This window comes from Zootoca vivipara, chromosome Z1 (assembly GCF_965207765.1).
Source record: "Zootoca vivipara chromosome Z1, rZooViv2.hap1.1, whole genome shotgun sequence".
Classification (NCBI taxonomy): Eukaryota; Metazoa; Chordata; class Lepidosauria; order Squamata; family Lacertidae; genus Zootoca; species Zootoca vivipara.
The window spans coordinates 74,877,799-74,890,986 of NC_142583.1; the positions used below are offsets into that span (position 1 = coordinate 74,877,799).

A 13,188-nucleotide genomic window follows, 5' to 3' on the forward strand; every position below is an offset into this window, starting at 1 on the left:
GCATTCAAAAGGAGGTGAGATAGTAGTAATGGGGGATTTCAACTATCCTGATATTTGTTGGATGTCAAACTCAGCCAAGAGCATAAGGTCAAACAGATTCCTCACTGGCCTTGCAGACAATTTCATTGTCCAAAAAGTGGAAGAAGCAACATGAGGATCAGCCAGTTTAGATCTGGTCCTAACCAATAGTGATGACCTGGTTAGTGGGATAAAAGTGGCAGGATCATTAGGTGGGAGTGATCATGCTCTTCTGGAGTTTATTATTCAGCGGAAAGGAGCAACCAAGCATACTAAGACTCAAATCTTAGACTTTAAGAAAGCTGACTTCAGAAAACTTAGGGAAACGCTGGGTGAAATCACATGGACTAATACTAAAATAGGTTGTTCATGATGGTTGGGAGTTTGTTAAAAGGGAGATATTAAAAGCACAACTTCAGGCAATACCAATGAGACGGAAACATGGAATAATAATAATAATAATAATAATAAAAATAATAATAATAATAATAATGTATTTATACCCCGCTTCCAATAGAACAATAAAACACAGTGATCTATTAAACATTAAAAGCCTCCCGAAACAGGGCTGCCTTCAGATGTCTTCTAAAAGTCTGGTAGCTGTTTTTCTCTTTGACATCTGATGGGAGGGCGTTCCACAGGGCGGGCACCACTACGGAGAAGGTCCTCTGTCTAGTTCCCTGGAACTTGGATTCTCGCAATGAGGGAACCGCCAGAAGGCCCTCGGTGCCGGACCTCAGTGTCCGGGCAGAGCGATGGAGGTGGAGACGCTCCTTCAGATATACTGGAAGGTGACAGCCATATGTCAAGAATGCTTTGATGGTGTTTCCTGCTTGGCAGGGGGTTGAACTGGATGGCCCTTGTGGTCTCTTCCAACTCTATGATTCTAAGTTTCCCCCCACCCTGAAGAGCAGCTTTGGTGATGGCATGCAGGGAGAAGTGGGGCCAACATTCCCTTGTGCTAGTGCTAGAATCTTGCACTAGCACAAGCATTGTGAATTACAGTGTGATGGGGGAGGACAGCATTTCTAGTGGGGAGATGTGAGAATCGTCTGCTGAGCAATGGAAAGATGCTAAACTCTGCTGGGTGATGAGTTTCATTCATTCATTCATTCAGCTCACTCAATATGAATCCCAAATTGAATTACAGGAATTGAAGTCTGTTTAAATTAAACATGTTCTAGCAAAAGTAAAGATTTCTATATAAAATGCTTACCATCCTTGTCCTTATAGCTTGGATCCATTCCAACAACAGTTTTTCGAATCATATCTACTCCCTTTTGAAACTCTTCTCTTTTTTTCATTTCCTTCTGATCTAAGAAGGAGGTAGGTAGAAAAGAAATGAATAAATTGTGTTCTAGCACACTAGTCTGATGACCCGGGGGAGGGGATACTTGGTTTCAAACTGCTGTTAATAATGAATTTTAAATGTTGACTTGTAACATGTCCCATGACCTTAGGGAGAAGGGTGAATAAAAAAATTCAAATCAACAAAAACATGACTATTAATATTTCCTGCTCTCAGGCCTTATATTTGCCTTGACTTTGGCTGCCCTGTTTCCATTTGGCCTGTTGCTTCTGTCATCAGGTGGCCTTCATTTTTGGCCTTCCTTAGAGAGCTGTAAATTTTTGGGTGTCCAGATACAACTGTCCTCTTTGTCCTACAGACTTGCATTTGACAAGCTGCCTCATGCCCTACCGTATGCTTAAAATATGCAAATTCTGGGATCATTTTGTTCCCTCCCCTGAGCTTTGATTACCTTGGAGTGCCCTTTAAGAACGAATTAGCTAGGCAAATAGGTCATCTATCCAGTGCTATTATTCTAGAAAAGGAGGTGCTGGAACTCAGCATGAATGCCTCCCTTGTTCTCTTACAATGGCACTGGCGCCCACCTGATAGGGGCCAGAACAGAGTCCTGATGAATTTCGGCTGAAAAAAGCCCTGCATATATCTCAATAGTTAGGTAGCCTGTGGACCCACCCACTTTGCATAGCTGCCAAGTTATCCCTTTTTTTTAAGGGAAATTCCCTTATGCTGAATAGGCTTCCTCGTGAGAAAAGGGAAAACTTGGCAGTTATGCCACTTTGGCCATGGCCTTATCCTCTGCAGCCTGTGTCCCCCAAGCACTTTCCTTCAACGGACTGGAGCCCTAGCAGAGGGCAGGGTGGCGAGGATCAGGAATGGGGGCTCTCCCACAGCAAATGGGGATTAGTTTGGAAAGGAGGAGAGAATTGCAAGCTGGGAAAGGGAATTGCCCAGGGAGTCCCAAGGACTTGTGTTAGCCTGTGCTTCTGTTCCAAGTGCTGGAACTCACTTATTAGGGAGAACAAAACAGTGCCATTGCCATTAACTCCCTCCCTGATATCAAAGAGAGATGAAAGGGGTAAATGGAAGGTGGATCCTGCCATCTCTTTTTGGAAATGCTATTGGCCTTGAAGGAAAGCCCGTGACATTAGTTGCAAAGTATGCTAATTATGTACTTACATAGAAGGAACATCAGCAGTGTCAGGGCAGTAAAGATGAAAATCTCAAGTACGATAAATCTTTCTCCCTTTGGAGATGTTAAGAAGGCAACCAAGTTCTGAAAAGGAGATGCTTGAAGAAAGAAAATTCTGATTTAGCCATCAGTAGCCAACAGTGTTCTCGAAGCTACCAACAAGAGATTGACCAAACTGTGGGAGGCAGTGGAAGACAGGAGTGCCTGGCGTGCTCTGGTCCATGGGGTCCCAAAGAGTCGGACATGACTAAACGACTAAACAGCAACAAGCCAACATGCTATTGCCACTCCAGGAAAAGGGGTTTCCCTATGCTGTGGCAGCCATCAGCCAGAGACAGTCAACTGTTCAAGGGCTGGTAATCTGGGTGGGTAAGCAGGTGGAGGCAGCAAGGGGGGAATGTCTGGATCAGGATACAGTAGCCTTTGATACTAAAGGACTTTCTGCCCACTAGGCAAACGGCAAAATGCTCCCTCCAAACACATAATTCCACATACAGAAGCTGGGCTGGACTGGCCATTGGCTGATTTCGATGCTGCTGATGGGGCAGCAGACTAAGTGAGAAGGTGCAGTGCAGCTTGTGTGGTCTACACATCCCTACCCACCCCAGCACCTACCTGAGGCAACTGCCTCATTCTGCCTAATGGTAGAGCCATTCCTGGCTGCACACAGTAAAGGAACACCACAGCCAGCAGCAAAGAGTGGGCTGAATTCTGGCATTTCTGCGGGGCTTAGTGGACCTCTGGCACCCAAAGAGCTGTTTGGGCTTTTCTCTGCACTCCTTCCTGGCACAACACGACTGGTTCCACTTCCTGCCTGTCTCTCCATCAACTTCCCTTTCCCATGCATTCCTCTATTTTATGAGAAACCTCATCCCAGATGACTGGGCAGTATACAGACCATCAGTTTGTTTTGCTGTTGCTGAATACTTTCTGGATGCTCCATCATTTCTGGACTTTCTCAGGCTGTTGTGGGAGTAAGCAGCCTCCCAAAATCTTCCCAGAGAAGGGAAGATGCAGTCTCATCCGCAGGTGCCCATCAACCTGCTCCCAGGAAGGAAGGAGGGGCTGGGGGGCACTGGATGGAAAGCCCCCAAGATAGCCGGCTCTCCTAGACGCTATCCCTTAGACGCTATCCCCTTGAGTGCGTCAAGTTCCATTACTTAAGATGAAAAATTAGATCTAAGTTTTGGACATGCTTTGGATGAGGAGGGAGGCATTACTTTGCTAAAAAGCCCAGCCACCGAGGAGATAAAAGACAATTGAGGAAAGATTACATCAGAGCCAGAATGGTATGTCGAACGGAACGGAAGGGGGGGGGACTTTCTTTATTATTGTGCCTTACTATTTACCTAACAAAACCCTCCTTGAAGAACCGTTCACAACATTTATAGCAAGTGATAATCAAAAGTTTGGAATTTTTAGTATCCGTTGATATAATATGGTTTTAAAAGCATAACCTGTGTGGAAATGAAAATACAATATAATTAAGACTTTGATTTGTGATTTGCTTGGAAGAGGATAAAAGGTTTCCCTATTTTATTGACATCAGACAGAAACCTTGGATGGGCTCCCAGCATCTTTATCAGCAGTGGTGCAGTTGAAAATTGGAAATCCGCCATGTTGGAACCCAACCGAGTTGCAGAAATTAAATAGTTATTGGGGGGGGGCAGTGAGCCCTTAATATGCTTTAATATTTGTACTTCCAGTCTGATTTGGCAACGCCCCGCCCCCCGGAAAGACTATGATTGATGCAACAAGTTTGGAAAATTACTGAGCGGACGCTTAGATTTGAATTCATCGGAACTGTGTGAAGATTGCGTCAGCCGGCAGTAGCATCTGCTTGTTATAAAAATACATTTGGAATGATTTGGCAGAATACCAGCATGTGATGAAATACTGCAAACTAATTTAAGGGAACCATGGACATAAAATCCACATGGAAACATATTATTGCTTGTTTTAACTCGCTTGTGGGAATAACTCAGAGGCTGTGAATGAAGGAAGGATAACAACAGAAAGAGAAATAAGAATTACCAGAAGATTTGAAATGCAGTAGGACTATGATGTTGATTAGACCCCTCCAAAGTTCCGAACCATGGGAAATCCCCCCAAAATTATAATTTGGCACAATATTTGGATTATTTGAGATGTATATGTATAATGTGGAATATTTCATGTAATTTGATTGGATTGTTAAAATGGGAAATTTAATATAAATGATTTTAAAAAATACAAGTGTCAAGGATTTCATCGGTACAAAGGTGAAATGGACAACAACTTCTGGCCAAAAATATGTCTCAATGAGGCATTTCCAACATTAAACAATTAAAATATTGGTAAATATTAGACAATCATTTCCCATAAAGACATAGTTGAGTCCAATATAACTTAAATGTCTTTCTTTTTCTTTTACTGGATCAATCTCCATCTTAAACCAAAAAGATGTTTCATATGGATTCAAAGGTATTTAGATTTTTTTAGATGCTATAGCATTCTCATTTGCATTCTATTCTTCTCTAAGCTCCTGGATATCTAGTTTATAGGACTTCAGTACATTTGCAAACAACAGTTATGGGTTTGATCCATATGTTCTCTGTATATTTATTTTATGGGGTAAACCAAATTTGGGGCAATCTTCTTTGTGGAAGAAATGGGTTCATTATGATATCTGTATATTATTATTATTATTATTATTATTATTATTATTAATTTATACCCCGCCCATCTGGCTGGGTTTCCCCAGCCACTCTGGGTGGCTTCCAACAGAAAAATGAAATAAAATAATCTATTAAACATTAAAAGCCTCCCTAAACAGGGCTGTCTTCAGATGTCTTCTAAAAATCTGGTAGCTGTTTTTCTCTTTGACATCTTCCTGATGTTGGTAAATAAAGAAATTGAATGGAAGATTAAAATGCTATGGCAGATTTTTTTTTTTTGCCAGCCAGCCAGCCAGCCAGGCAACCTGCTGGTATGGCAGCTAAAGAAAAATCAAGACATGAACTTAATAAATAAATGAAATATAGAAGGGAAAGTTTTAGATAATCCGAAAGAAATAAGAAAGCCATTTGTAAAGTATCATTCAGAACTGTATTGAGCCGGCAAAGAGAACATAAACAATATTGAAGACTATTGAGGACCTCCGGAGCAGTGCACTCGGTGTATGGGTGAGGGATTGTGCTCCTGGCAACTCAAGGCAGGCAAGATGCCGGAGAAACATAGGTGCCAAGTTCCGGATTGAAAAATCCGGGATCAGCAGCGCTGCGGCACCAGAAGTCGCTTCTAGAAGCAACTTCCGATGCCGCCGTGCCCATTTCCAAAATGTCCACAGTGCCAGCGACTTCTGGCACTGCGGACATTTTGGAAATCGGCACAGCGGCATCAGAAGTCGCTTCTACGCATGTCTGGAAGTGCATAGAAGCGACTTCTGGTGCCGGTGCAGCGCCAGAAGAACATGGCCACCGGCAGGAGCTCCGTAATCCGGGGGAATACGGGGTATCTTGCCATTCGGGACACCTGCAGGAAACGGTAAGAAAATACGGGGGTTTCCCAGGGAAAACAGGGTACTTGGCAGCTATGCTGAGAAAACCGACGGGGAACATGAGGCGTTGAGTTTTCTTGAGCTCGGGTGGGGATCCTGAGTACCAGCGATTGGAGGATGAATGGTGGCTAACAGATTGAGGTTGAATCCTGACAGGACAGAAATACTGTTTTGGGGGGACAGGGGGCGGGCGAGTGTGGAGGACTTCCTGGTCCTGAATGGGATAACTGCGCCCTTGAAGGACCAGGCGTGCAGTCTGGGAGTCATTTTGGACTCCCAGCTGTCCATGGAGGCGCAGGTCAATTCTGTGTCCAGGGCACCTGTCTACCAGCTCCATCTGGTACACAGGCTGAGACCCTACCTGCCTGCAGACTGTCTCGCCAAAGTGGTGCATGCTCTAGTTATCTCCCGTTTGTCTACTACAATGCGCTCTCCATGGGGCTACCTTTGAAGGTGACCCGGAAACTACAACTAATCCAGAATGTGGCAGCAAGACTGGTGACTGGGAGCAGCCACCGAGACCACATAACGCCGGTCCTAAGAGACCTACATTGGCTCCCTGTACGTTTCTGAGCACAATTCAAAGTGTTGGTGCTGACCTTTAAAGCCCTAAACGGCCTCGGTCCTATATACCTGAAGGAGTGTCTCCACTCCCATTGTTCAGCCCGGACACTGAGGTCCAGCGCCGAGGGCCTTCTGGCAGTTCCCTCACTGCGAGAAGCAAAGCTACAGGGAACCAGGCAGAGGGTCTTCTCGGTAGTGGCACCTGCCCTGTGGAACGCCCTCCTATCGGAGGTCAAGGAGATAAACAACTACCTGACATTTAGAAAACACCTAAAGGCAGCCCTGTTTAGGGAAGTTTTTAATCTGTGATATTTTAAAGTATTTTGCTATTTGTTGGAAGCCGCCCAGAGTGGCGGGGGAAACCCAGCCTGATGGGCGGGCTATAAATAAATAAATAAATAAATAAATAAATAAATAAATAAATAAATAAATAATAACCAGGAGAAAGAAATGTCAACGAAATTATTGAAAGAATTGGCGGACTGCTTAGGATTCGAGGAGGTTTAATTATCTTTGGATATTGAAAAAATATTTAGGATCAGGGTGAACAAGTCAAGAAACAAAAAGGGACCAGGAGACTGTTTAGTATTTCTGAACTCGAGGCTACTCAGAGAAAAAATCCTATTAAAGAGCAGAACTGACCCCTTGTGTATCGAGGGCAAAGTAATTGAGATTGTGAGGCAGCTCCCGACTAGGTGATTGAAGAAGAGAGACAGTTATAACTTCTTAACGACAGCGCTGAAAAAGAATAACATTTTGTTTAAGTGGGAATTTCCTGAAGGACTTACCTTTACACATAAAGAGAGGAGAATAACTTTTAGATTGGTGGAGACGACCAGAATTTTTTGGAGGAAGTACTGGGAGGAGAAGACTCCAAGAGCGAGAAGAAACAAGATAAAGGTAGAGTCACTATAACAACTTCTATCTTTCGTGCCCTTATACCTTTTTCTTCACCAACTATCTCTGATTTTTATAGTAGTTCATATAAACTTAATAAAACTGTATGGCCTTTACATGTATTTCCTGGAACATAAATCGCTAGAATAGTAAATTGAAAATGAAAAAAGTAGAATGTATTTTAAAGAATGGGAAATGGGATATAATATGTCTACAAGAGACTCGTGTATCTAAAGATCATATACAGGTATTAAAAAATAAGAATCTGGGTTTGGAGTTTATAGCCGCGAGAGGGGGGGGAAGAGGGGGGAATTTATGTAAAATCAGCTTTAACCCCACAATTACTATTTCAAGATGAAGAAGGTAGAATAGTAGGAGTAGAAATACAAATAAATCAAGAAAGGATAATTGTGGTAGGAGTGTATGCCCCAAAAAATAATATATCTGAGTTTTACAGGAAATTGGAAGAGAAGCTTTGGGAACTTGAGAATGGAAATATAATTTTAATGGGAGACTTGAATGGCGTTATATCTATTGAAATTGATAGAGCTGGGGGGGGGGCGGCGGAATCAAACTCAGACAGACTACCATTATCGTTTTTCCAGTCGACAGATACCTGGAGACTGAAGCATCCCACTGAAAAGGATATTACCTATTTTTCTGAAGATAAAAAATTGGGAGGGAGAATCGATGCAATCTGGGCCTCAAAAAAATTGACATTGAGTCTGGTAAAAGCAGACCACTTGATCACTGCAGATGTTGACAGCAGTCACGAAATTAAAAGACGCCTGCTTCTTGGGAGAAAAGCAATGACAAACCTAGACAGCATCTTAAAAAGCAGAGACATCACCTTGCCGACAAAGGTCCGTATAGTTAAAGCTATGGTTTTCCCAGTAGTGATGTATGGAAGTGAGAGCTGGACCATAAAGAAGGCCGATCGCCAAAGAATTGATGCTTTTGAATTATGGTGCTGGAGGAGACTCTTGAGAGTCCCATGGACTGCAAGAAGATCAAACCTATCCATTCTTAAGGAAATCAGCCCTGAGCACTCACTGGAAGGACAGATCCTGAAGCTGAGGCTCCAAGACTTTGGCCACCTCATGAGAAGAGAAGACTCCCTAGAAAAGACCCTGATGTTGGGAAAGATGGAGGGCACTAGGAGAAGGGGACGACAGAGGACAAGATGGTTGGACAGTGTTCTCGAAGCTACGAACATGAGTTTGACCAAACTGCGGGAGGCAGTGCAAGACAGGAATGCCTGGCGTGCTCTGGTCCATGGGGTCACGAAGAGTCGGACACGACTAAACAACTAAACAACAACAAAAGCAGAGATGTTGATGAAATCTCTCTCAGACCATAATCCAGTTACCATACGCATAAAATTTTAAAAACATATGAGAGGGAGGTGGAGGATGAATGACGGGGTATGGGGAGGAGCAAAAGGTGAATAAAATGAGGGAATTGTTGAAAGAATTTTTTGAAATTAACAAGAGACAAGGGACAGATAGGAAAATCATTTGGGATACCAGTAAAGCTTATATGAGAGGAATTGGAATACAACAAATGGCGAGAATAAGGAACGATGAAGAAAATGATATTATGGAAATAAATAAACAGATAAGGGAGAATGAAAAGGAATTGCTGAAAAATCCAAAACAAGAGAGTATAATCCAAAATACTAAAATTTTACAATCCCAACTAACTAATTTAATAAATAAAGAGGTAGAAAACAAGATCAAATGGACAAAACAAAGGTATTTTGAATCTACCAATAAACCCGGTAAAATGTTGTCTTGGTTAACAAAGGAGAAACAAGCGGATAGGGTTATAAATAAGATTATTGAAAAGGAAAAGAATTTATAGATCCAGACCAAATAAAAATGATGTTTATGAATTTTTATTAAAAATTATAGGAATTGGAATGTAAGGACGAAAATAAAATAGTATGTAAGTGAAAATAAAATTCCCGAAATAGATGGCAAGGAATTTAGCAATTTATACTCGTGTATAGAGTCGTGTATAGAGTGAAGCTGAGGCTCCAATACTTTGGCCACCTCATGAGAAGAGAAGAATCCTTGGAAAAGACCCTGATGTTGGGAAAGATTGAGGGCACTAGGAGAAGGGGACGACAGAGGACAAGATGGTTGGACAGTGTTCTCGAAGCTACGAACATGAGTTTGACCAAACTGCGGGAGGCAGTGGAAGACAGGAGTGCCTGGCGTGCTCTGGTCCATGGGGTCACGAAGAGGCGGACACGACTAAACGACTAAACAACAACAACAACAACAACATAGAGTCGGAAGAAATAAGAGAGGTGATCAGGAAAATGGGAACTGTGAAATCACCAGGCAATCACCAGGCCCAAATGGTGATATTATATATATATATATATATATATATATATATATATATATATATATATATATATTATAAAAAAATTTAGAAGAAGTAGTAATCCCTAAACTTAAAAAGATAATGAATGAGATAATGAAGTAGGCCTCTTCTTCCTTCCCCCTTGACTTCAAGCTGTTCAAGATGGACGGAGAGGGAACAAACGTAGTCACCTGCAATTCCTGTGCAATGTTTGTTTTCTTGCCAAAGGATGTAGGCAGCTACACCTGCAGCAATTGCAAGTTGGTTGCCCTACTAGAAGACAAGGTTGCCCTACTGGAAGACAAGGTGCAGCAGCTTCAGGGGCGTGTATCTACGCTCCAGAGAATTAAAGAGCTGGAGCTTTTCTTGGATGCAGCAGAGCACACTGTCTGCACCAAGGAGGAGACAGGGGACATTCCTGAGGAGGAGGTCAGTTCCCCAGCACAGGAGCCAGATGAATGGAGGAACGTGACTCATAGAAGTAGACAGCCCAGGGATCGCTCTGAGTGCTTAGAACTACACAACCATTTTGAAGTGCTCTCCCTTAACATGGAAGACGAGGAACAGACTCCATTTGAGGATCTCTCCCTCATCACAGTTGATCAGGAATATGAAGACGAGCAGCAAAGTCAGTCCTCCGGGAATATGCAGGTAACCTTGGAAGGGACAGCACATGGAAGAATCCCGACCAAGCCTATGAAGAGGCGTGTAGTGGTGATAGGGGATTCCCTACTGAGGGGTAAAGAAGCAGTGATCTGTGGGCCTGACAAGATGTCTCGAGAGGTGTGCTGTCTACCCGGGGCCAAGATCCAAGATGTAACAGAACGGCTGCAAGGAATCATAAAACCCACCGACAAATACCCCTTCCTTTTGGTGCATGTGGGAACCAATGACACTGCAAGCCATAGCCTACAGAAGATCAAAAGTGATTATGAGGCTCTGGGCAGGAAGTTGAAGCAATTAAATGCACAAATTGTCATCTCATCTGTCCTCCCAGTTGAACGACATGGCCCTGGGAGAGAGGGGAAAATAGGGGAAGTGAACAACTGGCTTCGCAAATGGTACAAACAGGAACGGTTTGGATTCTTAGATCACAGTCTGCAGTTTCTTGAAGATGGACTTCTGGCAAGTGATGGGCTGCACCTCACAAAGGTTGGGAGGAATGTTTTTGCCATTTGGTTTTCCTGCTTGGCAGGGGGTTGGACTGGATGGCCCTTGTGGTCTCTTCCAACTCTATGATTCTATGATTAACTGATGAAGAACAGGAATACATGGACAGCCCTATCACCTCAGAGGAAATAGACACGGTCCTCAAAAACTTGAAACCACACAAAGCCCAAGGCCCAGGTGGCTTCACAGCAGAATTCTATAAGAAATTCAAAGAACCTCTAATGCCATACATGACATGACTATTTAATGACATCATGGAAGGGGGACCCATCCCCAAAACCTGAACTCACTTCAAAATAGTCGCCATCCCAAAACCATTGAAAGACAATCTCAAAGTAGAATCATACTGCCCGATCTCATTAATAAACCAAGACTACAAGATATTCACATCAATCCTGGCCAACTGCCTAAAAATCTTCTTATGCAACTTAATAGCCCCAGACCAAACCAGCTTCGTCCCTGGTCGCAACATCACAGACCCCATCAGGAAACTATTGAATCTAATCGAACATAGCAAGGCAACCAAACTCCCACTGACAATCATTTCCCTAAAGACCAACTAAGTTTTTATTTTGATATGAGCTTTCGTGTGCATGCACACTTCTTCAGATACCAAATTTTTATTATTTTGTTTCGACTCAGACCAACACGGCTACCTACCTGTAACTAGAATCATGTCCCTAGACATCCTCAGAGCATTTGATTGCTTAGAGTGGAAATACCTACTAGCAGTACTAACTAGCAGGAAATTTGGCCCCAACTTCCTACAAATCCTCAAACAAATATACTCCCAAGCCTCAGCAAAATGCAGAATTAACAATATGGACTCAAATGCCATAGCAATCCAAAGAGGCACAAAACAAGGATGCCCACTGTCTCCCTTCCTATTTATTCTCGTGATCACAGTGTTCCTTTCTAGGTGCTCACAGACTGTTTGCTTAATGATCTGCTCTAGAATCTTTCCTGGTATTGATGTCAGGCTGACTGGGCGGTAATTGTTTGGGTCCTCTCTTCCCCCCTTTTTGAAATTAGGGACAACATTTGCCCTCCTCCAGTCTGCTGGGACTTTGCCTGTTCTCCAGGAATTCTCAAAGATTACTGCCAGTGGTTCTGAAATCTTTTAATACTCTTGGATATAGTTCATCTGGGCCTGGAGACTTGAATACATCTAAACTAGCCAAGGATTCTTGTACTACCTCCTTACTTGTTCTGTGCTGTGTTCCCCCTGCTGAATGATCTGCTCCGTATTCTTCAGGTCGGGCATTGTTTTCTTTTCTAGATTCATCCAGACCAGGCTGTTTTTTACCAGGCCACCAGATGAAGGATAATATAAGGAATATAACTGATAGAATATCGTGAGGTCAGAAATGATAAGCAAGCAGAATTGATGTTTATAGACACAGAGAAGGCCTTTGATTGATGGACTTTTATGAAGAAGACTATAGAGATGAATGGATTTTGGAGACTCACTCTTTAGCGGAATTGATACATTTTATTTTGACCAAGAGGCTATGCTGATAGTAAATAATAACAGACAAATGCAAAATAACGAAAGGGAGAAGACAGGGATGTCCCCTGTCCCCGTTATTGATTAGTTTTCAGTTTTAGAGACCTTGGCATTTGCAGATGACCTTCTGGTAACTGCAGAAGACCCTGTGGCTAGTATACGGAGGGTCTTGGATCAGATTCTCAAGTCTGGAGAAGTAGCAGGTTTCAAACTAAGTAAAATGGAAGTATTGGTGAAAAATGTGACAGAGCAATATATAAAAAACCTACAAAGAGTAACAGAACTGACTATTGAGAAGAAAGTTAAATATTTTTAAGGCTAACTATATAAGAGTCTGAAGAGAAATAAAGAAAAACTTAGATGTGTGGGGAAGCATGAACTTATCATTATAGGGAAGGATATCAGGAATCAAAGTGAATGTATTGACAAGAATGTTATTTTTATTTCAATCAACATGCCTGATCAGCAATGAAGGACACTTCAAAGAGTGGCAAAAAGGTTCCTGGCTTCTTCCCCTGCCAGATAAATCTAGTTATGATTTAACTGGCAGGGGAAGAAGCCAAGAATAAAATATAAATTGCTAATAGATTCTAAAGACAGAGGTGGATTCTCCCTACCAGCTT

The 13,188-nt window shown here is 42.6% G+C and overlaps 1 protein-coding gene across 1 annotated transcript in view; it reads right to left on the bottom strand.

Moving 5' to 3' along the window:
* Positions 1–12,343, bottom strand: part of LOC148687435 (C-type lectin domain family 10 member A-like) — a 39,789-nt gene extending 27,446 nt beyond the window's left edge. Inside the window, exons 1-4 of the mRNA XM_088657174.1 lie at positions 12,255–12,343; positions 3,415–3,509; positions 2,504–2,614; positions 1,235–1,333 (exon numbers count right to left, since the gene is read on the bottom strand). Coding sequence (XP_088513300.1) covers positions 1,235–1,333; positions 2,504–2,614; positions 3,415–3,509; positions 12,255–12,343 — 394 coding nt within the window. The remainder of the gene's footprint in view (positions 1–1,234; positions 1,334–2,503; positions 2,615–3,414; positions 3,510–12,254) is intronic.
* Between the last annotated feature and the right edge of the window lie 845 nt (positions 12,344–13,188).